This window comes from Amblyomma americanum, chromosome 2, assembly GCF_052857255.1.
Source record: "Amblyomma americanum isolate KBUSLIRL-KWMA chromosome 2, ASM5285725v1, whole genome shotgun sequence".
In the NCBI taxonomy this organism is placed as follows: Eukaryota; Metazoa; Arthropoda; class Arachnida; order Ixodida; family Ixodidae; genus Amblyomma; species Amblyomma americanum.
The window spans coordinates 6,353,859-6,379,132 of record NC_135498.1 but is presented as its reverse complement, the minus strand read 5'-3'; the positions used below and the strand labels follow the sequence as shown (position 1 = coordinate 6,379,132).

Sequence of the window (25,274 nt, the reverse complement as noted above, 5' to 3'; positions counted from 1 at the left end):
TTGCAATGGAGAAGAAATGCAAGAACGAGCGTTTCCTGCTTCATCTTCTTCATCCTTCTTCTTCCCTTCCATCACGACGCCGTTCAGATGTTAGGTGATAGTGTGACAATTGCTGCGCCTTTCCTTTTCTCGTAAAAAAAAATGCAATTCCATTTCGCTTCATGCTTGTACAATTCTTTTACCGTGTAGGATACTGAATGCACCATTAACTGCGGGAGGTTCCATGTCCCTGCTTTCTCGTCACACGCAGTGAAGGCGCTTCTAATCATTAATTGTTACAAATTGACTATCTGGCATGGTTGTTGTGTGCATAGAAACGTTGGCACGTGTGTCTGTGTCAGCTCATTAGTGATCTTTCATGCATGAAATTTTGAGCCAGTCAGGCTTTTCTATTTGCCACTAAACATCCGTCTGCTTTACTGTGCAGCGACCCGAGATGAGAATACAGCGGGAACTGGTGGTAACGATTTTCGGGAACTAGTGGTTACGAAACGAGCACGATAATGCAATACTGTATCGTGTCATCAATCAGCTCGCGGGGTGCGACGAAGCTGAAGTGATCGTTTTTTACGACGCACAGCTCAGACAGCGTGCGGAATGGGTGGATCTCTTCAGCTGCTTGAGACACGAAGATTAAAATCAACAAAACAATATAACCAGAAAATCGCTGTCATGCTCACTAGTTTACTTGCAGGGACGTGTAATAATCGCTAATTTTGGTTTAATTTACAACTGCATAATCATTGAATACTAGCAGAAGATTAGAGGACGCTTCAAGGGTATATGAAAAATGTTCTAAAACACGGTGGTGAACACATGAAACGCTCTAGCTCAGAAAACCGAAAATTACATCTATTCCTTATGGTAACCTCATTCCATGTAGGAGCGCAAGTAAATATATTTAGGTCGCGCGCAATCGCTATTTTTTTTCTGATACTGGCCTGCAGTTCTATTATATTCATTCACTTAATCAGTATCTCAACGGACCGGTCCATCACGAAATTACCAAGTGAGTTTCAAACTTACGCGGCTATCAAATATCGTAAGCAACAGCTCATGTTATACGACTCACGCACATAACAAGCCGCAAGGAAACAAAGCAGGGCGAAGAGTACAAGCAGAAAAGGACCGGCGCTCGAACAAGACAGGACGAAGAGTAGAACTGGATACGGCCAGCAAGCGCCCAAGCGTCCGCCACGTCTTTTTTCTACTCTTCTGTCTTGTCCCGTCACGCTTAGTTTTCTGCGAATGTTCTTCACCACGCGTAATGAGCTGGCGTGGTTTTGGTTCGGATTTATTTGTGTTTAACGTCCCAGAGAGACCCAGGATATGAGGGTCGCCGTAGTGGAGGGCTCCGGTTAATTTCTCACTCCTTGGCTCCTTTAACGTGCACCGACATCACACAGCACACGGGCCTCTAGCATTTAGCCTCCAACGAAATGCGACCGGGACAGCTGAGGTCGAACCCGTGCCTTTCGAGTCAGCAGCGAAGCGCCATAACCACTCAGCCCCCGCGGCGGCTTCATTAGCTGGTAACGTCTGTGGAATGACTGAGGAATATATTCCCAAGGGCATGACCGCTTGAAGAGCACAGGCGAAAGAGGGCAGCCGAGGCTGGGCGAACGAAACAGGGCGAGCGTAAACGCAATCCAAGAACGCCGTCATCGAATTCTGGAAAAGGGGTGTTGTGCTGATGCCAGTGCCCCGTTTGAGCGCACGTGTGTGGTTCCTAGTCAGCGCACGCGAGAAAGACAACAAGCGTGGGCGGTCTTGGAAGAGAGCCTGTGTGTGCGTGTGTCGGGGGGGGGGGGGGGGGGGGGGCGAACGTCTGTCGACAGGAAGCGCAACGCTCGGAAACCATGTTGCCCGTACAGCTGCAGTCAGCTGGATCGCTCGTGCCGCACTCATGCCGCGTTGACTGTCACGTGGCACTGCGGTTTGCGTCCTTGCGATACAACCTGGAAAAGGCTTCTTCAAATTCCTGGCAGCAGCACGACACTGCTGCCTCGTGCGGCACTGTCTCCCGCATTCGTTGCACTTATAGCTTGTTTTCTTGCAGAGCAGCGTTTGCATGTGGCTTTCCATTGCAGTGCTCCGACCACACTCCCCAAACTTCCTTCTCCGCTAAACACACCGCCATGTCATGTGGTTTTAAAGGCTCCGGCGGAAATCTCAGCTTTTCAGTAAGAAGACCCCATATACCTCTCTGCGCTGCACTCGGTATTGCTTATTTATGGCAGCGTCATTTATCGTATAAGGAGCAGCTCTTACTATGCCGTGCCTCCATTTTCCCAAATATTGGTAGCTACGTAAATCTTCCGGTATACTCTCCACGGCTGCTATCGGAGTGAACAGAGAAGATGTTGATAAGTCCGGTGCTTAACATTTTGTCCTGCATAAAGGGGAAGTGGGAGGCTAAAAGAAGGCCACAACGGAAACGACCACGTGACGACTTTGGTAGCTCGGACAGTTCTCTCAAACGAACTAGAACCTGTCGTTTTTTAAAAAGCCTTTAAGCTGTCTAAGCTCAGATACATATTTTATGTGTCTTAAGAGAGCTAGATGTTAATTTAAATTTTCCTTATTTCGCGCAAATCTGTCAGAAACGAGCTTAAACCTCGGTGGAGCGCATTGGAACCCCTGTGCGATATTCCCCAGCTGAGACGTATGCCGACACGCCAAGGATCGGCTTTCACTCACACAGTGATCGACATGGTTTCGGAGCCGGGGGGTGACCAGTTTCTGGCTCTTTAATCATCGCGTGTTTCACGGTTATTGTTGCAAGCAGCGTAACGCTTAGTGCTTAAAGAAGAGGCAACATATAGTGAGTTCCTCGTGCACTACGCGAGTAGTACAGTTCGGTGAAGAAGCGAAAGCGTCCAAAGCAAAAGTTCATAGCGCAGTGTGATAATGACGGTTCGGAGTCGCTGAAAACTGCTACGTTGGGTGCGATTGGTAACAATTACGGAGCATCACGGGCGCCTACCAAGACTTAAAACAGCCAGTTCACCAGTTAAAGGGGGGTGCTGAATTTCTCTGTGGTTGCTGTTCCGAAATCGCAAAAAAAAAGCTTAAACATAGAACTCTAGCCGAAATACGGTCATTTCCATTGCTTATTAAGTACGACAAATGGAGTTTCCGAGTTGACTGCGTAATCCTGACCCCGTCCATTTCAACTCATTACCAAAAAAGGAAACACAGAAAAGAACAGCCACACACAAGACAGTTCACATTATAAAACGGCATTAAATCTTGGCTTGCCTAGATTATGTTTTTGTACAGAACTAGATATTCTCGAAACTACCCATAGGGAAAAGAGGCGTCGCCGCCTATGCGAATTACTTGAAGAGCATTTCATCCAACGCGGGTATGTCGAGAAGACACGGTTTCGTATTTGGCTTGGATAGTGTTGAGCCGAAAGCGTGGATTCTGCGTCGGCACCACAGTCACACCGCGCTGCTCTCTTGTGTGTTATGACATAATAATTTTAATAGCGCTATATTTACTTCTTTAATTATTACGACGGAAGCGCATGTTCAGTGTTAGGCACGTACGGAAACAGAGTGTGTCGTGCTGTTACGGGCGCATCCACGTCTTCTGCCCAACAAGAAATCCAAGCCAAGCACGAAACTACGTCTTCCCAGCATTGCTGTGTCTCTTCACGGTGGATGAACTACCGTAAGTGCCACGTTTCCCTCTGAACGTAACTTTGAGAAAGTTTATGGAATCGAACCTCTTTCACTATGAGTTGCGAGCAGGCCAAGCCTTTCTGATCGTTTAGCTCTCTACCGTCTGACGGTGCCGTAAAGACGATCGAGTTATGCACGAAGGCGCCAAGCGCGCTCTTGAGCCGACAGTCGCGCGCTTCAATGGCCGACAAAAACGTGCCTTGGCCCCAAGCAGCGGGGAGGCGTCACGGGGTCCCCGAGTTTATTTTTCCAACTCCACTTCGAAGCGGCCGGCAGGAGAGAAAAACGTCTCGGAAACCCCTGCTTGGGACGCGCAAACAAAAATAAAGCGGGCTTGTTCTACAAGAGCCGACACTTCTGCACCCAGAGCGCTCGCGCAGATCGGCTGGCGTTGTCGTTGGTCGACGAAAAAGAAAAAAAATCAAGCAGGAGAAAGGAAACGCCCTTTCGTCAGCGGACGCTTGCAGGCCGGAAGAGTTGTATAACTGGAAAAGGGCTGGAAAAGGGTTGCAGGGGCTGACTAACGAGCACCGAGTGGCTAGGAGTAGTAAATAAGAAGCGGGACACTGCCTGGCACTTCTTCGGTGGCGTCAAGTTGCGAGTCATCCTCCGGTCCCGTGTACAGCTGTGGTTAACGGAACCGAAACGCCTTTTTCTTCTCTTCTTTTTCTAATGGTGACCCTTTCGACCAGTACGAAGAAAACTGGCAGCCACAGAGGACACTCCACGGCTGCGGTGGACAGGCGCACAACATTGTCGCATGGCATCGATAACCGGCGGAACTTGGAACAAGAGCACATCCGCGGTAGTTAGAGCGGTAATGCGCTGCAGCCCTGCGATGTTCGAGAGAGAGAGAGAGAGATAATAAAACAGAAGGCAGCTAGGGAGTTAAGAGAATAGCACCCAGTTTCCAACCCCATGGGCCAGGCACCGCAGAGGGCAAAGAACAAACAGCAGAAGTTCATCTTCAAAGTAACAGATTGGCCCCGTAGTACGGTTGGTGCTGGAGAAAAAAAGTTAATGGCGCGAGGTTAAGCACGGCACCGTATCTTGCTCGTCGGTGACGTACACGAAGGTCCTTCCGGTGCTTCATTCTCTCCCTCAACGCACGCCGTGGTGGCTCATTAGCTACGGCGCCCTGCTGATGAACACGTCTCCGCTAGTTGGATTCCGACAGCGCTGACAGCGTTTTCGTGCAGGTAGAATGTGCGTTTGTGCACGACGAAGATTAGCGGAAGCAAATCCGGATTATTACGCCATATAGGACACGCCGTATAGCCTGGATGCAGTTTGTTGTCCATGGACCTGACCTGTGTCTTGAACGGATTAATGGCCGCCTGGAGTTTACACGCCTTTCGCGCCTAAAAATGAGCAGAATAAGTCAGTCAAAGAGACGTACACTACCTATACATTTCGTTCAAGTCTGAACAAAAGAAAAAGAACATAAAACAATGACTGATATAAGGAGCACGGCAGTGCTGGCTTAGCTATCCCTGCTGGTCGGTTGTGTTTAAACGAGCAGCTCTCTCTGCTGACGCGCGTCCGCGGGCGCGGCACAAATCACGATCAGCACCGGTTTAGCGGAAACGTACTACACTACGCATGTACTACGTGCCGTATCTCTAAACAAGCGACGCAGGGGCAAGCGGTCGTCGGTTTGACGAATTCGCAAAACACAATCACGTCGGCTGCTTTTTCGACGCCGACAGTTGATGCAGCCTTTGCCCCCCCATCTCTCCTCCCCGCGCCCTCAAACAGACAGCGGTCCTTTCACCGTCCGCTCGCCGTGATGATGCCTTATTCAGCTGGTCGACAAGTCAGCGCCAGTCGTCGTACAGCTGACAGCGGGGGCCAAAAAGGCATCCCGGAAAGAAGGGGAGGACAATAAAAACGAACATAGCCGAATAGAAAGAGAGAGGGGGGGGCGATGTCTGGCAAAGAACTGAAAAAACAAAACAAAACGTGGTCGTACGGACAACAAAAGCCTGCGGGTATGTCGACAGAGGGACAAGCGCTTTCCGATGCCGCCTTCGAGGCTCGTGACTGCAAATCATATCGAGGGGCGGCACCGTTTTTTTTTTGTTTTCGATTTAGTCACGCGCGTACGATGATAGCGCCATCCGCGAGTACGGTGTGTCACGTCGCGCACACACAGACTTTGCGGGCACGCGCGGACGCCCCACACCGAGCGAGCCGCGGTCGCCATGACTGGCTGCCGTCACTTTGGGATCGGGACAGTGACGACTTCGCAATCGCCAGTCAGTTTCTCAGCCAGGTATATACGCAGATGGGGCTGGAGGAGCGAGAGGTGGCGGGGCGGAAGGGAACGTCTATGTTTGCTGAAGTAATGGAATTGTATAGTAGTGGCTGCGGTTGCTTTTTCTCACGGAACGACAGCCCGGCTGCTGGTGGCGCTGGTGACGGAATCCAGGGTCAGCTGACAGCGACGTCGCCTATAGGGAACTCGCGGCACGTGTCGTAAACAGTGGGCTGCGCAAACGAGGCAAACAGTTCGTTTTTTTTTTTTTCTGGCCGGGTGAGAGCGCGATTGGCGCCGTACATAGCCGAGGACATGGCGGCAGCAGTGGGGAACGTCGCAATGCGTCGGTGCAACGCCTTCAGTTGATCTATGCATTCCTGTACGACAGCGAAATTCCTTCTAACGCCTGTCTGGTTTGACTTCTGGCGTCAGGTCAGATGTGTTGTAGGCGGATTAAAAAGAAAGTATAAACCAATTCTTAGTGAGCACGAAGGAGAGAAAAAAAAAACGAAAGTTGCAAAACTCCTATACGGCACAATCATCTGTCTTTCATAACGGAGGAGAAATGCATTTCACGGGGCGATTCCAAGGAATGAGTCGCGACCTACCGAGGCACGTTGCAACCGCGAATTCGAACAGTAATGCAAAAAAAAAAATGAACGCACCATGCTACGAACGCAAGCTCAGGACATTGCCAAAGCGCTCTTTTTTCACCGCAATTTAAAGCTAGAAAAAGAAGGCTTAGTTAATGTAACGCTGTAAGGACCGGCTTCTCTAAAGGGAAGGAGGGAGAAATACTACGACCAAAAAGAAAATCATTCGACCAGGAAAAAAAAAAACACACGGGCATCCGCTTACACTTTCTTGCCCTATATAGGACGGAAATGTGCACCGCTATCCGACAGCATAGCCCTACGCGTCAGCAGGGGAAGCTGAACTGCTGTCCTGACTCATGCTTTTGCGTCAAGCGGAAACAGGTATGGTTGCATATTAGTTGCAGTGCGCGCATATTCCGGGAGCGGTAATTTTATACAGTAACGTGGACGTTATTATACGTCTTTTTACGACACGAACCCGAGTATACAAAGCACTGAAATTCGCAGCAAAAATAAAAAAAAATCGGTGTCGAAGCACGCATTTACTTGCGCAGTCGGTCCGTATATTGGCAACAGAAGTCACCTTACAAAAGCTCCGATTTCGGTGCGAGTGGGCTCTGTACGAAAGAGCGCGGTAATCTATCCATACAGGCCGACTTTTATACGTCCTCGGGTCCCTTTTAAGTGCCTCCCGAGACTGCAAGCTTGTCAACCACGCTGGATAAGCAAATCGCACCAAAACAAAAGAGGGAACAGCTGGGAAACACACTCGACGTTTACTGGTTGAAGGAGAGGGGAGGTGCCGTCAAACACCATGGACTGGGAGTTAGGGACTAGGGAATTAGGAACTCCAGTGGGAGTTATATGGACTAGGAAGTTGGACACGTGTAAACTAACTGGCGTCTAGGAAACAAAGGACAGTTTCCGCGGCCGTCGGACACCTGCTATCTTCCTTACTGCTCAGTTATGATTCTTTTTATAACCACAGCCATCGAAACCACCTCTCTCTCCCTGCGGACGCAGTGTGGGCGCTGGTTAATGCGTTCGTGGCTATGTTCGCAGCATGCCAGTTATTATTCATTGAGCGTCATCCATTTGGTATTATCCAGATATTTTAGTCACCATCACGTTAACTCACAGCCAAAAGGAAGTACAGGCCAAAAGAGAATTAGAAGGAACGCTTTATGAGCATGCAGTGAACGGTTACTCCTGAGGATTGAATGAGGCGCAATGCACTGTGTGTGTTTAAGCAGTTCTCGCTCAGAAGCGCGATCGTATGTAGACGTATTTGTAAGTACCTGTCTTGTACACCTGCTCATTATGAGCCACAAAACACAACCCAAAGCAGAACAACGGCCCGATTTCTCTCATTTCAATGCAAAAATAAACGTAAAATTGATCCGAGACCGAGAACTGACAGTTCGCTTTAAAAATTTTCTCGCACCTGTGCGGAAGGAGAATATAAACGCTGCCTGTATACCTACGCTCTGTGACTCAGACTTCGCTGCTGGCTGTGTCTTTTCATGTTTATTTATCCCTCCTCATTCGTTCTGTCCTCCCATTTCTTTTTTCCCTACACCCGTTCTTGTTTCTATTTTCTTCTCTATTACGAGCGATTTATCTATGTTAGCGCGTCTGCTAAGTCGAAGCACTGTCAGAAATGCACGGCGCCGTGCGAAGAAGAAATATGGGCCTCGAAAACGACAGCCCCCAGAGCTGCATATGCGCAACGAGCCAGACAAGGGATTTAAAAAAACAACAAGATGACATGACAGGCAAGGAAAGATATTAATCAGAGACCTTCTTGTTAATTTAGCGCTCGAAAGAAATGAAAAAGAGAACGCTTGGCTATCGGCGCTGTCAGCAGACTCAGTCGCAAAGCCTTTCGCGCCGCCTTTCACACGAATCAGGGGAGTTGAGCGCGCTTCTCAACTAAACTGGTTTTGAAAACTGACATTTCCTTTAATATATAAAACAATACTGCGCGTAACTAAGCTTCTAAACTTCGCGTATAGAATGGAAGTTTTCAATGAACTTTTTAATGAAGCTCGCAATGTGAGGAGGCCATAAGCCTAGTACGGAAATATTTTTTCTTTTATTTAATTACAGTTTCCTCTTATATATATATATATATATATATATATATATATATATATATATATATATATATATATATATATATATATATATATATATATATAGAGAGAGAGAGAGAGAGAGAGAGAGAGAGAAAGAGAGATTAACGATCACAGCCGGAACTTTTGCTCACATCTAAAGAGGTTAGAAACTTGCAACCATTCCCTTTCTATAAGTCCCGTGACACCTCCTTTAGAAAGAAAGAAAGATGCTTTGGCTCGAAAAGGTTAATTCTTTCATACAAAGCAGCCATTCACTACGATTTTATGATTGGGCGCGTCCAACTGCTGCAGAAGTGCATTGCCACCGGCTGCGTTTGCGACCGGCGAAGTATCACCAGGCCTTTCCTCTGCTGCTCTTCGTCATCTTCTCACGAGCACCCCCCCCCCCCCCCCCCGAAGCCCGCGTATTGTGTCGAGGCTTTAAACTCTTTGTCTACTAGTTTGTCCTTTTCCTCTTCTTTCAAGCTCACCTGAGTAACATGGAATGCCTGTCCGCCTAACCGCGCGGCCAGTGCGCTTTCTCAAAGACATGGGTGGCCTTCATTACCGTATAAGCTCGCATAATGAAAGCCCTTTTTATCGCTAAAAATTCCTGAAAATCGGGGGTTATTACGTGGCGTAAAACACGCAGGAAAAAAGTTTTTTACAGGCAAGGTAGGGAAAGAGTACATTAGGCGAGTAAATACGGTACTATCAACGTGCGCTCGAGCCTTGATTGCCTTTCGGGTGAGCTCTAAAGTGCGGGCGAAAAATTAAGCCCGTGAAAATACGGGCCTTTAAATGTTCACAACAAGACGGTTGGGAATGGCATCCTGGCCCTTACCTGCGACAGGCCACCCACTTCGAGGAAGGCCGGCTTGCGAGCCTTCATGTGCGAGTGCACCCGCTTCAACATTCTGACGCCGGCCTCCAGGGCCTTCTCAGCGGTGCGACGAAAACGCATGCTTCGACGAGGTGCAGCACGGCAGCCCAAGACCCCGTCCCGGGCCCTCGGGGGAACACCAGCGGCAACCGCACACCCGACGCCGGTTCATCTCGGCCGCAGCAGCGCCAGTTCGCGCACGACGCAGCACAGCCCCGTGTTTGTCTCCTCTCTTCTGGCGCCGCGAGGAAGTTTTCAAACTTACTCACATCACCCTAAAACACTCTACCGACACACGAATACAATCACCGGTGGTGTCATCTAGGAAGTTGAACGGCTTTCACTCTGAGTCGGTAACAGGACAGACAAAAACTTCTTGGGACGTTTCTTGCACGTGTTAAGAAGACGGTCTCAAACGCGGGAGTTCACGCACCGACCGTCCTGGGCGAGCAAAAATAAGGCGCGAAGTTTTAAAGCGGATGACAAATCGAGGAGGGAGGACGAAGGATCACGTCACACAGCAGTAACTTTGGCTCGAAAACCCGCAACCGTTGCCTGGACGTCGGCGCCGACACAACGATGCGAAGAAGGAAGGTCTTGGCAGAGAGCAGACGACGAGGCAGCGGTCACCGGGGGCAGACGACGACGCGTCTTGGCAACGCAGACGAAGCGACGCCGCCCGAGCTTTTTCCAGCGTCACACTTTGAACGCGGCCAGCGCATTTGAAAGTCCTGGTCGCGCGCGTCGGTCTTAGCGTTGGCGGCGTTGCCTCAGTGCGGGCAGCGGCAACGCAACCGAGCCCAGCCACTCCGCCGGGCTCCCAATGAGAAAACGACGCCGCACGTTGGCTACGGGCGCGGGACACGCGGGCCGCCGCTTGGGAGCGCCGCGCGAGCTTTCGGAAGGCGGAGACAGAGGGCGCTGCTTTGCTCCTGGGCATTTTCGCGTGGTTCCCTCTTCGTACCGTGATTTTCTCCGCCCCCGCCTCTGTCTCGTTCATTGCAGCCACTTACTGCTTTCTCCTGTTTTCCTCTCAAGAGCTCTCATGAGCGTCGCTGGTGTTTGCGCCCGAGCCGCTGAGGTGACGTACGCTTTGAGTGCCGCTTTTCTGTTCGTCTTTCCGAGAGCACAGCACGGGCTTGGGCCGGACCGGAAAACGTGCTCTTTCGCCGGGCCTGGGCCGGGCTCGGGCTCGGGACCTTACATAGAGGGGCTGTGTAGGGCTTTTGATTCATTATTGCAAGATGAAGTACACGGGTGACGGCTTAGCAGCGACACGGATGAAGAAGGGGCCAATGTGTCGGCAGTGAAAAACTACCGATATTGGCGTTTGGTACAGTTGAATTTTCTTCAAGAGAAAAAAGTAAAAAACAATCCACGTTCTTATTTTAATGCGACAGCGTTAAAGGCCCCGTTGTCCAGGAAATCAGGTGTTGGCGTTGTGAGCGAAAGATCACGAATATGACTCTGTCAGATGATGCCCAGAGAGCAACCAAGACAGCAGGAGGGCCACCTAGGTCACGTGATAGTGATAGTAGGCCACCGGATAGTGAGTAAACTGCCCACTGTGGCAGGTGGCACTTAAATTAATGATTGGTCGCCCGGGAAGAGCAACCTGGGTCGCACAATTGGCCCACCGCTGGGAGTGGCGATTTGCTTAACCGTTGCACCACTGTGCCAGGAGGGGTATGAGGACTCCCAGGGATTTATGAACGCAAAGCAGAGAATGCCCTTCTGCATATGTGGGAATTAGACCATTACGCTATCGCGTCATACCCTTAAGTTAGAGCTTATTAGTCCCCTACACTTTTTTTTTTTTTACTGTTGCCCGGACCGCCTCGGTAATGAAGGAATCCCGGCGCTGAAATCTTTCCGGTGATTTATTATAAACAACTAGTACTACTTCTTTGTTGACGCGGATTGAGAGATAGCGCATTTGAGGACCGAGTTTAATCAGCGTTACTCACAATGCTATGCCGAAGTAACGTCGGACGAGCACTCCTGGACGCGTTGAATGACACGAGAGAAGGTAGCAAGAAATCGCGCAAAATCCAGCAGTGGGCTGCACTACAGCGGTGTTCTTAGTGCAGCGTTGTAGCGCCTGACATACGGCTCATTTGACAGAGTGCAGTCGCCCAATAAATGGGATATCACCGCTGGCTTGCGCTGTTCAGCTATCAGGGAGCACACGCCGTCGGCTCTATGCCAGAAGGCACTCCAAATATCAGCTTTGTGTTGCCGCTCATGACTAGCCATTTGAAATCTCATAAGAACCGCTGGGGAAGGACCTTCATTTATTTGCTCTACGGTATGTTCCAAGATAACAGTTGATTATCTGCCTTTATCCCCTTAAAAGCATATCTGCGCTACGAGAAACGTCACTGGAGAATAGCGTATCGGTTTAAGACAATTCAGGTCTTCAAACACAATCTCCGCAATAAAAAGGGGCGTTTGCTGTTTGTCTCAGGGGCATCTCTCTCTTGCGATAAAGGCTCTATCATTTCATTCCATATAAACGCAGCCACAGAGGCCCTCAGTTAAACCTGCGAAACTGTGCTCACTAAAAAAATTAAGAAATTTATTTGGTCTGCCTTTGAGGACGCTCTTATATTTAGACATCACGGGCAGTAAAAAAATTGACTGATAAAAAATCCAGAGATAATACCTAGTTTACTGCGCTTGTATGCAGCCCTTTTTCAATTGCCTCTCGGAACTTCGGCGCTATTTACGCCCAAGATCACTGTTCAAGAAGCAGAACTCGAGATTCGCCTTATCTTGTCACCTTTGAGTGTTTACTAAGCCATTTTTTTTAGTGCTTGCGATATGAGTGCCTTTCCTGGCCTCTTCGTGTGTAGCAGGAGACTGGTTGCACACAGCAATTTGCCTCTTGAGCTGGGCGGGCCGGGCCTGGGCTCGGTAGAGTGATAACGTAGCGGGCCCGGGCTGGGTCGTGGCTAGAAGCCACGGGCCTGGACCGGACCCGGGCTTGGAGTCTCAAGCCGGGCTCGGGCCTCAGGATGCGGCTCGAGCAGAGCGCTATACCTTCTCCGCCACCGAACTTCTTGCGAATGTCGTCGAGCTATTTCAAAGCCATTTGAACGTATACTGGTGCCTTAATCGGTAGCTAACAAATTATTACGCGCTCCTTATTTGATGGAAGAAATATTCGAGTTGATATCTCGGTAATAATAATAATAATAATAATAATAATAATAATAATAATAATAATAATAATAATAATAATAATAATAATAATAATAATAATAATAATAATAATAATAATAATAATAATAATAATAATAATAATAATTTTGGGGGGAAAGGAAATGGCGCAGTATCTGTCGCATATATCGTTGGACACCTGAACCGCGCCGTAAGGGAAGGGATAAAGGAGGGAGTGAAAGAAGAAAGGAAGAATTAGAGGTGCCGTAGTGGAAGGCTCTGGAATAATTTAGACCCCCTGGGGATCTTTAACGTGTACTGACATCGCACAGCACACGGCCGCTTTAGCGTTTTGCCTCCATAAAAACGCGGCCGCCGCGGTTGGGTTCGAACCCGGGAACTCCGGATCAGTAGCCGAGCGCCCTAACCCTTGAGTGTAAATTAAGAAAACCGGCTACCTGTGGTCTGTCACTGGTAACAGACCGGGTACCAAGGGAACAGAAATGTACTAGGTGGTAGAAGTAATGAGGTTATAAAACTCGGTGAAGCTCCTCTATCCCCGTCTGGCGCAGGGTTGCGCTATACCTGAAGGAAAATGGGGAAGATGTCTACCTTGCAGTGACTCGGCTGATACATTACGGTTTTCTCGTGCCCTTTCTGTGCTTTTAATCTTCGTTATGTTACTACTGATGAGAAGGTGAGCCGCCATGTCTTAGCGCATGCTGGAGGCACCTCTTCAAGCAGACGTGTGCACAATCTTGAATAAAAAGGTAAAGCAAAAAAGACAGCCACAGGAGGGAGACACCACAAACACGAACGCTACGAACAACTTCACAATAATAGATACTGAACTAAAAAATCGAAACGCAGAAAGACAACAAATCAAGAAAGAAAATTGTGGCACATATAAACAACATACGGGCTTGGCAGCGGCGTAAGGTTCTAAACCCAGTTTCATTTGATGTTATTTAAACTGCGTCACCACGGGAGCGAAGCATGATTCGTTTTCGCTTTATAAAGCACCCTGTCCCGCTCAGCCGGGCGTTCACATCATTAATTCTGCCGCCACTTTCATGACGCCACCAGTATAGAGAATAAACGGGAACTATCACGTGACATTACCAACGCGTTACACGCTCAGCATAGCACTCGGAAAAGAATGGTCGCGCCACATGATCGACCGGTGCATCCTGTTCGCCTTGCAAACTGTCATCGAGTCGAAGCGATAAACGCAGCTGATGAAAATTCCTCCCCTGAGGGAAGAGGTGACCTTGCTCGAATCGAGCATATTCCACTTCCTCCTATACGCAGCAAAAGTGCCACAGGGATTTCTTTTTTTTTTGCGGATCCAGCGCATGTAAGCAAAGTTAGCCGGTGACGTCTCTGGGAAGCATATGCGTGTTTGACGCCACCAACACATGCACAATCAGAGGAGGTTTCAAGAAAAAGAGCTAATACAATGACTCCATAGAGACAGCTGCGCATTCAGTCCATGGATTCAAATGGGAAACAATGTGCGCCCATGTAGTTGTACAAACTGATGCGTCTTGTGACTGTGCGTCCGCGTCTTGCAAATATACTTTCCCGCTGTGCTGTGCAGTCGCTAACAACCTGATATCAACATTTGAAGCGTTGCGTCTGGAACATTCAGACGGTATGTAGCGCCTACCGAAGCCGCCTATCCACTGCAACCTTGTCGGCCGACATTCTCTTTACATCCTGTAGGGATATAAAGGTAAATATTCGAGTAATCTCCGCGTCGAATAGTCTGCGCGCAGCGCTAGCCGTACACCAGTCCAGCTCACAAACGTGAACAGCATCTCAGCATATCGCTGTTTGGTGTGCTGGATAAGAGCGTCATCCATAGAAGAACCCGGCGGTTACCTGGGGAATAGATCCGCCTTACTGTATACTGTCTGTCCTATATGCGAAACACTGCGGCAAGCGTTGTCCACGCCTTGTTTTGCGTTCGCAGAGAAGGGGGCGACTTTTTACCAGCGTAGGACAAGCCCGAGAAGTTATCGGTTATTCACAGCGATGCTTTCGCCTTTTTGCTGGCCGGGCACATTTACTCATCTACGCTTTAACATAATCTCTTGAAAAGAAAATGCGCGCGGCATTATTGTGCGTGACATCATTATAGAGAAATTACGAGAACGCTTCGAACTCACATCGACTGCTTGTAAACTACTTGAACGCATAATTCACAATCACATATCAAACTTTCTACGTATCAGCATGGACACAGGAGGGGTTACTCAACTTATACACAGCTAGTCGAAACTATGCACGATTTTGCGTCGTCAATTAACATAGAACGCAGATTGATGCCGTATTTACGGACTTCTCGAACCCTTTTGATAAGGTTACCCACGAAAAGATTTATAAATTGGACACACGGTACTTCATAACGAACAATTAGTAAAATGGATATCAGCCTACCTTTCAAACAGAGAAAAATTCGTTGTTTTTAATGATCATTCTCTGACAGGCTTACAGTTCACTCTGGCGTCCCTCTGGGCTCTGTTCTTGGGCCTCTGTTGTTTTTAATATATATTAATAATATTGTCGCTGACATTCCTGTGAAAATTAGACTTTACACTGATGGTTGTGTTATTTATACAGAAGCAAAAAAATGTCTCCAATCAACTATTACTTAATAGTGCGTTGCAAACAGTTTTCGCATGGTGTGAAGCATGGCAAATGTCCATTAACTTTGAAAAAAAATTACTAATGAGAATTACTAACAAAAAGAAAGTCTTACCTTTCGATTATTGTATTAACGACATGACACTGACAGAAGGAACAGAATATGAATATCTGGGCCTCTGGGTCACTAACACTCTTAGTTGGAATAAGCATATTGACTTCATAACGTGCAACGCTTTTCGTAAACTGTTTTTCTTGAAACGTTCATTGCGGTTGTCTAACCCATCTGTTCGCCTACTTGCTTACAAATGTAATGTTCTGCCTACCTTAGATTATGCTGCTATCATTTGGGACTCGTTCACGCAACATGAATAAATTATAGAAGGTTCAAAAGAGGGCGGCACGATACATATATAACAATTACCGACGTGCATCAGTAACACATCTTTTAATCCAAGCTGGCCTTCCGACAATAACTGAGCGAAATCGTTGTGCCCGATTAAGCTTTATCTATCAATTAATTAAAAGACACTACAGAACGGAACTCGCCGATTTGCTTGTTTTTTCGTCCGAATATGCGAGGCAACAACGACACCAGCTAACTCCTTCTCGCGTTCGAAATAACTGCTTTAAATACTGATTCCTTCCACGAACTATTTAAGATTAGAATAAACTCACTAAAAATGAAATGCCGCAGCCGTCACTGACGTTGTTCTCGCAACATATCACCTAGTTTCTGTTGAATTTGTTAATTCACTGTTCTGTTGTACATGTTTAATTGTTGTATTCCCAATGATGCAGAACAGCTTCAACTTTCACTGTTATTTTTGTTTACTTTTGCCTATTTTGTTAAACTGCTTAGTTTGTATCGCCACGCTGCTAAATCCCCAACTCCCGGACTGCAGTATCAATAAATAAAAATAAATAAATTGGCGTAAAAAGAACTCGGAACCTTTACGTATTGGTGCCTTCGCCGGTGCAAAACTTTTGGCACATTATTTGGTTTGAATGCTGCCGTGGTGCCGGGTGTCTGAGCGGATTGAACGTATTTGTACCCGGAATAAATTTGACAGAGTGACAGTGACTTCGCGCCGCTCAGCCATCTTGTTTGAGAATTCCCTGACACAAAGCTAGAACTAAAAACGTTGCTCAGTATACGCCCTGTCATGTCTCCCTGTCTTTGGGAATGCTGGTCAAGGGGTTCCCGGATAGTGGCTGTTGCATTGATATCGCGTATCTCAGAGCTGTCCTTCAGCTAGCTTCATAGGTTCGAAATAAAAGGAGCCGACAGTAGCGATATTTTTAAGAATGAACAGGCAGCACTGTGTCCTTTAGAGTTCGTGAGCGGCATTGTAACCAATGAGAAACGTTGCACTCCGAACAAGAAAATCTGAAACCAAAACTTCAAAGGTGTCTGCTCAAACCTCGGTGATTATGCACTTAATAAAGTTAGAAACGCAAATATGACTTGTTTGGGGCGTATAAGTATGAGTCAAAGCTGATTTTAACCCGCATAACAATTACAGACGCTCATTTTCCGAACGATGTTTTCAGTAGCCGTAGGGTAGATTCCGTGCGTTCTAAAAAAAAAAAAAAAGTGTCCTGGACAAAGTGCGCACGTTGGCGTGGACCACATTTCGGGCCAAGCTTTACCCTTCGGCTCATGCGCAGAGTATGCTTAGGGACAGAAAAGTGAGATCAGTGTCTAACCGACCGGATAATCATTTTTTTTTGCAAGGATTACGCGCCATGCCCGCTGACAAAATATACCTTTTGGAGCAGTATGTCTAGCTCAGCGCTGAGTCACTACACGGGTTCACATACAGCCTTGTTTCAGGCGCAAAACTTGAACAGCTCATTTTACAGAAAATGAACTTGATTCGTTTCATGCAAAGAAATAAAATATATTCACGAATCTTTTCTTAGCGCGGATTTTTATGAACATGTCGAGATTCAGCGCAATGTGCGTTCGCTTCAGCGACACCCGTGAAAAGTGGACAAAGCAATGAGCAACACGCAAACAGGATGAGAAGAATACGAGACAGGCGCTGCGCTCATCTCGTCTTTCATCCTGTTTGCGCACAGCCTCTCACGCTTTTTGCATCGTGCAACAACAGCCAGTACACGTAGTCCGTTAAAAGCTCACGAGGACAATTTGCAGAATCGTGCGACCGACAAGACCGGCAACGTGATGATGATTTTGACATAATGCGAAGCGTGTCAGCTTACGAGAGGTTTCCGTTACCGTTGCCTCAACTCGCAGGACCACCAGCATGAAACCCCGCGGTATCACCCAATCTTCTATAAAGCGCGCACGCCTGGTGTTTCACTGGCTCAAATTAATTCGGGTTAATTTACAATCCACGCTGCGCGCCTCTGCGCACACAGCCAACAGATCGAAAGAAGAAAGAAATTAAAGTTTCAACGTTGCTGGAATATATTTCCTCCATAAGCAACATAAAAAAAATTGCTGGGGGTTTAGCATTGATAACCACAAAGTATTGCGCTAAAGCGGGTTGTTGCAGATGGACACCAACGCCACGTACCTGAAATCACGGTTTAAGGCGCGTTTCCTTTTCTTTCGTGACCTTTGTGCACAGACTGACGCCATACAATGCACGGCGCGAGAGAGAGTGTGTGGCAGTTTAACTTGAGACGTGATCAGCTGCGGCGATAGCGTAGAAAAACAGTGTTGTGCCATATGATCTATTTATGTTGCTGGGACTATTTAGTCTCTGGAAGAGCCGCATGATGTACCGCCACGCCGAATCACCACGATCGTCGAAATCTTCGTTTCGTGAACAATGCGCTTTGGTGCGGGGAGTATATGCTGCCCCGCAAGAGTCGCCTAGCTGGCTCCCCTATCTGGATGCATGTGTGTGCCTCCCAGACATTTTATGTTTTGGAAGGAGGGTTCATGCAGGGGTAAGGTGCCCTCGTGCTTTCTGGCGTAAGTGTGTCTAGACTTTCCTTTTCGGCACTATTTCCCCACAATAAAGAAAAAAAAAACTGCGGCGATAGCCTAGTGCTCTCGTGCAGTGGCCAGCGAAGCTGAGCTGTTCGCGCCGTCGCGGGTTCGAAACCCAGTCGCGGCAATATTTATTTTGTTTCTCCAGGTTCGCCACGGTTATCCTCAAGGTCACATCATGTAGAGCATGGATCGGACCCCAAATCAACATAGCCATCGGCAAACATTGAAAATTGGTTTTGACGAAAGGAAACGACGCAGTAATTGTCTAACTGGACACCTGAACCGCGCCGTAAGGGAAGATATAAAGGAGGGACTGAGAGAAAAAAGTAAGAAAGAGGTGCCGTAGTGGAGGTCTCCGGAATAATTTTGACCACCTGGGGATCTTTAATGAGCACTGACATCGCACAGCACACGGGCGCCTTTTGCGTTTCGCCTCAATCGAAACGCGGCTGCCGCTGTCGGGTTTGAACCCGGGTACTCCGGATCAGTAGTCAAGCGCCTTAACCGCTGAGCCACCACGGCATCCTGTCTAGTTTAATTCCCGCCATTTGCCGCATAACGTGACGAACTTGGGAGGTTTCACTGCACACCGGCATTGTCCAGGCTAAGAGGCGAGTAGCGCCTTCGGACCAAAAGATTAGAACTATTCTAATGCCTGCCATCTGCTCACGCGACAACAGCGACTCGCTGAAGGAAGCGGCCGTCATCCCAGCGTTTCCGGTGGTTTGCGCACTGCGTAGACAGTGATTTCCCTCTGCGCCACTTTTTTGGCTAGAGAACGGAAAAAGCACAATGATCGAGTAAGGACGGCAAAAAAAAGAGATGGAAAGACGAGCGCGCGGCAAGCACAGAGGCCAAGGGACATTCGACTGCCAAAACGTGGGCGCCTGACGTCCTGCAGCCGCCGGACACAAAGCGCCTTCTACGCCCAATGCCCCACCAGCGCGCACGCGAATCAAAAAGAGCGCAGAAGCGCAGCCCTGCATTTAACGTCAGGACGAACTCAAACACACGCACAGCCCGGCTCCGAAACTTCCCTGCACTGCAGAAGCCTCTCATCACTTCCCTCCTGCTCGCGAAAACCCTGACGCGTTCACCGCAGGCCGAGTGGGCACTAATGAAGTGGGCGAGAGGGAAAGCGCTGAAATGGGGACAGTAGGGAGAGCGAGGATGCCTCTCCTCTGCCCGATTCTGCGTCCGAACTAACCAAACTTCTTTCAGCGCCCGCTCTGCACGGCTGGGCCCGCATGGCTGAACTAATTCAATCGGAAAACCTTCAACGCTCTGTGCGCCTTTCTCAGAACTGACGTCATGAGCTGGTCACAAAAAAATAAAGAATTGCGGCACTGGGGTTAGAGGACGGACGCAGGCGGAAGGCGGCGCACCAATAGACGTGCGATGAATAAAAAGGATGGAAGGGAATGAGCTCATTTCAATCACTTGTGCGAAGCTGGCTGCCATCTTTGTCCAAACGAATCTAGCTAGCTATAACAGCTTTGCTTACGGAACTTCACTTATATTCCCCTTATTCCCCTTCTTTTTTCCCTCTCGCCATCTTGCTATCACTCATAACCGTCCTTTCCGCTGTCCCACCTGTTCGCCAGGTAGCGCTAGAATTGCTGGCGATTAATCGAAACCAGGTGCGTGATATTAGGATGGCCTTTACATTCGACCACGTTTGTTGTTTGCACTGCCCGGAGGCTACAGTCAACTCTGCCTACAAGCTGACTCTGCCCACTGAGCAAGTAGCGACGTACTGAGATCTCGTCGGGTAATGACCGAGTCATGCTTAGACTTATCGTTGGGGAGTCGTTTTCTTTCCTCACTCATACTAGAACTTTCCGACAGAGATGCCCGATAGACAACCGAACTGCAGTGACTTACATGACGCGTTAAATAGTAACAATGTGCTTTATGGCCTAATCTTAATCAGGCACGTGCGGAACAACATCCAAGCCCATGTAGAAAGCCGTACGGTGCTCCTCCAAGCCGATGCTGCGAGCGGTTTGAATTAACCTGACAAATTCTTCAGGTAAAAAATTTTCCACATCTAGCTCTTATTTTTTTTTATCTAACGAGGTTCTGTTTTCTTTTCACCATCTTTTATTAATTTCCTCAGAAAGTGTCTTTAGAGAGCTCTTATCACGCCGTCTATGACTTGTGCATGTCCCAACATTCTAATGGGCCGGCAGTGTTCTTACTAATCTGCCTAGACCCCACAATTATTCTCAAGGTGAGGACCGCGATATGGGGCGGCGTTGCTACAGAGCACAAACTAATGCATGCACTACCAACCGCCGTTACTGTTTTAAGCAAATGCGTTATTCACTTCATGCCTAATTCACTTTTAGCTTACATCAGCTCCGCTGCACTGTATCTACACATAGCCGGCGAACAGTCAACACTTTTCAATATAGTTACTCATCTCTGCCCCAAGACGCCACAGTCCACGTGCGTGCTGCGGCCACTCCGGCTGCGAGGCTTCAAACGTTCGCCAACGCCAACGCCGGCCATTTTCTTCCGACACGGAGGTGCTAACGACTGCGCGTTAAAACGTCGGTAGTGTTCCCGAGCAATAATCTATCCGCCTTGCTTAGCTTGATATTTTCCCTTAGAGTCTATTTAACACCACAATCACTGAGTGTCAAAAAGTGTCTGAACAGAAAAAAACTGTGCTGTCCCCAATAGGACGTATAAAACGTGTTTTCATTGTTTTTTGGAGGGTGGGCGGGGACGACGAAAACTGGGTAGGAGGGGCTTACTTCTGCGGCCCAGACGGACTGAATGCACTACTGGCAGACGCATCGTGACACGCGATGCAAGCGCTGCGTGCAACGCGACATAGCCAATACGATGCAAAGCCGCCGTCGCGTGCACGATATCGCAGTCCAGATTAAACGTCTCTCAAAAAAATGGCTTAAGCGTGAATCGAGCGTACGCACTCGAACTCTGCAGCCCCACACTCGTGCGACATGAAATAGCCACATTATCGCGCTGTGCGAATGTGTAACCGATGAGTTTTGCACAGGCACGCGTATACTTGCCTGCTTGAGCGAGCCGATGCAAACTTGGCGCTGGGGAACACTTCGACCTGCATAATCCATGCGAATGTTTGGGTGTCGTCTTTTCCGTTATTTTTTTTGTTCAGTGCTCTTTGTTTCTCTCTCCCTGGACTTTTATAGTTTCCTCCGACGGTATTTTACGGCCAGAAAGGAGCATACGCCTCCAGCTTTTAGAGTGCGCTCTAAAGCGGTGGTATGTTGCATCCCCACGAGCATCCGCTGGCGTGCCTCGGCGTCAACAAGCTCTAAATCGCAATAAAGCCTCGAAATGCGAGTACTTCCCAACCCGCATCCTCGCTCTGAGAGAAACGATGTTAGATCGAAGGGCCCGAGTTGCAACACTTTATTCCCGTTTCGGGTTTTTTATTTTTGTTGTCGTGTCGTTTGTTTCCCTTTCATTGATTTCACTAGAATGTTAAAATTTTCTGCTCATGCCGCCTGATGCAGGCGCAACAATTGCGTTCCTATGCATAATCTGCGTTCATCGCGGCAAATGGTTTTTTAGATAAGCCGACCTGCAATTGCTTATGTATTCACAGGAGTAGCATCGTATCCTGTTCAGTGGTGTATTTTTTTTTCCCAACGAAAGCAGCAGGAAAACTGAGATCTCGATTAAGTGAGAAAGTGAACGCTGGCTCAATGACACTCCAGTTTCGTGAATAACGCATTATGCCTCATGGATCGAGCCTAAGCCACACAAAACGCACATACATACTCGCTTTCTGTTATTCCGTTTCTTTTTTATACTGCTTAGTATAGTGTACTCCTTTTTCGACGAAAAATCGCTACCTGTGTGTCTGTGTAGATGTTCTACCTGCCAGCCACCATTACCGGGAATTCAGGATAGCGCTCAGCAGTGCCGCTAGGCCTAGCGGCCTATAGCGCTTCAACGTGAGGCCACAGATATTTTCCAAGAACGAATCGAACAGGCATGGGCGTGAATTTTCTCAGATGATTTAGATTTCTTTGGCGGACTTCCAGAGCATCTGAAGACAGCGAAGCCCCGATGTCCGATCGAGATTTTCTTCCCACACCCTTCAAAGTTTTAACAAAGGGAATCTATGGAAACGGTCGAAGTTTTATGGTCTTTTGCGAGACGAAAAATAGGCTTGTCAAGAATCTACTGCTCCGATCTCTTTTTGGGAGTAATGTGGAAAATTGAGCTGATGAAGACGGTCCCAGCAATCAGTCGTCAAATGAGAAGGTCATCTTTGCTTGCGTTCGTGTCTAATATTGCATTACTTTCGTGACTAGGGGTTACTTTTCCACATGGAAGGTAACGAAAATCAGTTGACAGAACCCTGGCACTCTAAAGATCCCACGCACGAAATGAAATTTTACTTTCACCCTTCGGCTAAACATAGCACGGGGGAGAAAAATTTTCCTGCGACAGTTCCGCAAAAAGTGCATAACACATTAAAATTTGAGATATTTCTGCAATATGTGACAGTTGTTTTTATTTGTATCCCAAAACCCTTTTAATTCTTGACTCCAGCAGGCATAAATTTTCATGACTGCTTCCTACGCAGTGCACAGGCAACCATAAGTGTACAATCCACTCAGCGTAAACAACCCACGATAAGTTTCCGAGAGCTTTTATACCCACCACAAACACTCCCTACTATCCGCGCCGCCTCCTTCGGCCCCTTCAGGACACAGCTGTGTTAGCCTTCGAAGCGGTGATCTCCCCGCACTATGTTTTCCCCCATTGCCTGGCATCGCGGTTCTTTCTTAGCGCACGACCTCGCATATTCCACTGTGAGCTCCGAAGTGCGAGCGGTTGCGGAACTATAACGACAGCGGACGGGATGGTACAGAAACAAACAAACAAAACGAAACGAAATCAACGCGAAGAGAACTGCACTGCCAAATCCCGAGCTGATGAGCGTTTAACGGGCGCCTCTCCACTCCTCTCTTATCGCTCGTGCCCGCGCGCGGCATTCCTCCTTCCTGGACGCGCTCCGAGTGCGTCACGGCGCCGCTCGCTGACGTCGGAGTAGTTTTCCCGAAATCCAGTGCATCGTCCGCTCGAGGACGCCGCCCCCTCCCCAATTCTTCTGCCTCGCCGACTTCGCCCCTCCCTCTCCTTATTTGTCTGCGAGACAGAAAAAGGTTGACCGGACGACACCGCTTGCAGTATACTGAGACTTGTAGAACCTGACGTTGAAGCCAGGAGAGGGGAGGGTTCCGGAGTTTCCTCGAAGCGCAACGTCCGTGGATGCGAAATGACTGCGCGTTCCGCGTCGCAATATGCACGCGCCGAAGTGCTCCGTCTTCCCTCACTCAGCGACTGTTTACCTTCCGCCTGCGTCTTAATGATCAGCGAAGACGCCACGCTGCCACTAACGAGCGAGGGTGAGAGTCAATCTATGAGGTAACGGGCATCCCATGTGCATAATAAACTCAGCTCCCTCCCCGTACTCATTTGCATACATGCATCTTCCACGTTTCTTTGCAGCTCTCCGTTCTTTCATAATTACACTTTGTCACGATTTGTTCCGTTTTCTTGTCAGTTTTGTTCTTTCAGGATTAAATATTTTCCGGCGCCGACAGGCTTTCTGACAAGCCACTAACAGCGCAATGCAACGCAAAATCTAGATTTAAAGCCAATGTGAACATTTGGGGTCGGCAGCATTGCATGAGTGAACGTGCAGCGAATAAATAAATAACTAAATAAATAAATAAATAAATAAATAAATAAATAAATAAATAAATAAATAAATAAATAAATAAATAAATAAATAAATAAATAAATGTGTTTCGCTTCTCCGTGACTTACAAATAAACAAACCGTTTGCGTTTGGCACATGTTCCAAATAACCAGCATTACCTTTCTTGCAGTGTGCAGAAAAACACGGAGCGGCTGGTGAGTTTCAGTCTGCGAAGGTGTGGCTGTAATGTTTTTTTTCCTACCTTAAGCAATGATCCTCGCTGTCCTTTCTTTTTAATTTTGGATATCTGAGTCAGAAAAACAGCATGTGCGAAGAAGTCATTTGAGCCGTATATGTAATCCACGCTATGTTTATTTTTTTTTTCTCCGCCGTTCCTGCGGGAAAATTTGAGGAACCACGCACATATTTGGGAAAAATCTATAGGACTGAATTACGAGTACGGCGGCGAGGTAATTGGCAGTCATGTTCTAGGGAATTCACGCCGTGTCGTACTTTCGTCCGGATAAAGAACAAGGGAGAACCCACGCCTACTATACTTCTGAGCAACCCAAAGGAAGAACAGGAATTCTTCGCTGAAATGTTCTTGTTTTTGTTCGTTACCAAATTTACGTGTTTCTTCTTTTAAGCTTCGAGCGTAATGTTTTGTCAGTTTTGTGGGTTTTTGCTGAGTATTTGTATCCTAGCTCGCAAACTAGAAGCCCAACCTTCTGCAAGCCTTACATTAGCCCCCGAAAAAAAAAACGCAAGTGCTACAGATAACAAGAAACTGCTTCGTATTCTAGGAATTTTAATCTGAAAGCCCGTCCAGACCAAAAAAAAAAAAGACTCGCTTTAACGTTCTTTTTTTACCTTTTTAGCCGATTAGCTTCCCCTTTTTGTGCTATGATACGTTCAAGGCGTTTATGATTCTGAAAAAAAAGTAAGTGATGTGGCAAGCCTTATTATAATACTCCGACAAAGAATGTTTTCGTAGTAGCAGTTCTACTTGTTCGCGTCGTTCATTGGCGCATAGTTGCATGACTTGGCTACCTTAGAGCCTTTCTCGAAGCCAAAGATTACTAAAACGGAAGTGTTAAGAAAGAACTGTTTCTTCGTTCGGGTGTCCAAAGGCCTGAGCGAGAGAGAGAGAAAGACGAGAATTTTATTGCCGCGCTGAGGATAACCTGCGTCAAAGTATTGGCAATTAATCTTGTTCTTGCAAGAAGATCATTGC

At 47.8% G+C, this 25,274-nt stretch overlaps 1 protein-coding gene across 6 annotated transcripts in view; it reads right to left on the bottom strand.

The window, feature by feature from the left end:
• The window catches only part of LOC144120480 (pleckstrin homology domain-containing family G member 5-like), a 626,877-nt gene that overhangs the window by 213,079 nt on the left and 388,524 nt on the right, over positions 1 to 25,274 (bottom strand). Inside the window, exon 1 of one of the 6 annotated variants that reach the window (XM_077652913.1) lies at positions 9,507 to 10,410. The exons of the other annotated variants lie outside the window; for them this stretch is intronic. Within the exon in view, the coding sequence (XP_077509039.1) occupies positions 9,507 to 9,626 (120 nt within the window). The 5' untranslated portion in view covers positions 9,627 to 10,410. Of the gene's footprint in view, positions 1 to 9,506; positions 10,411 to 25,274 lie in introns of those variants that run through there. 6 annotated transcript variants of the gene reach the window in all.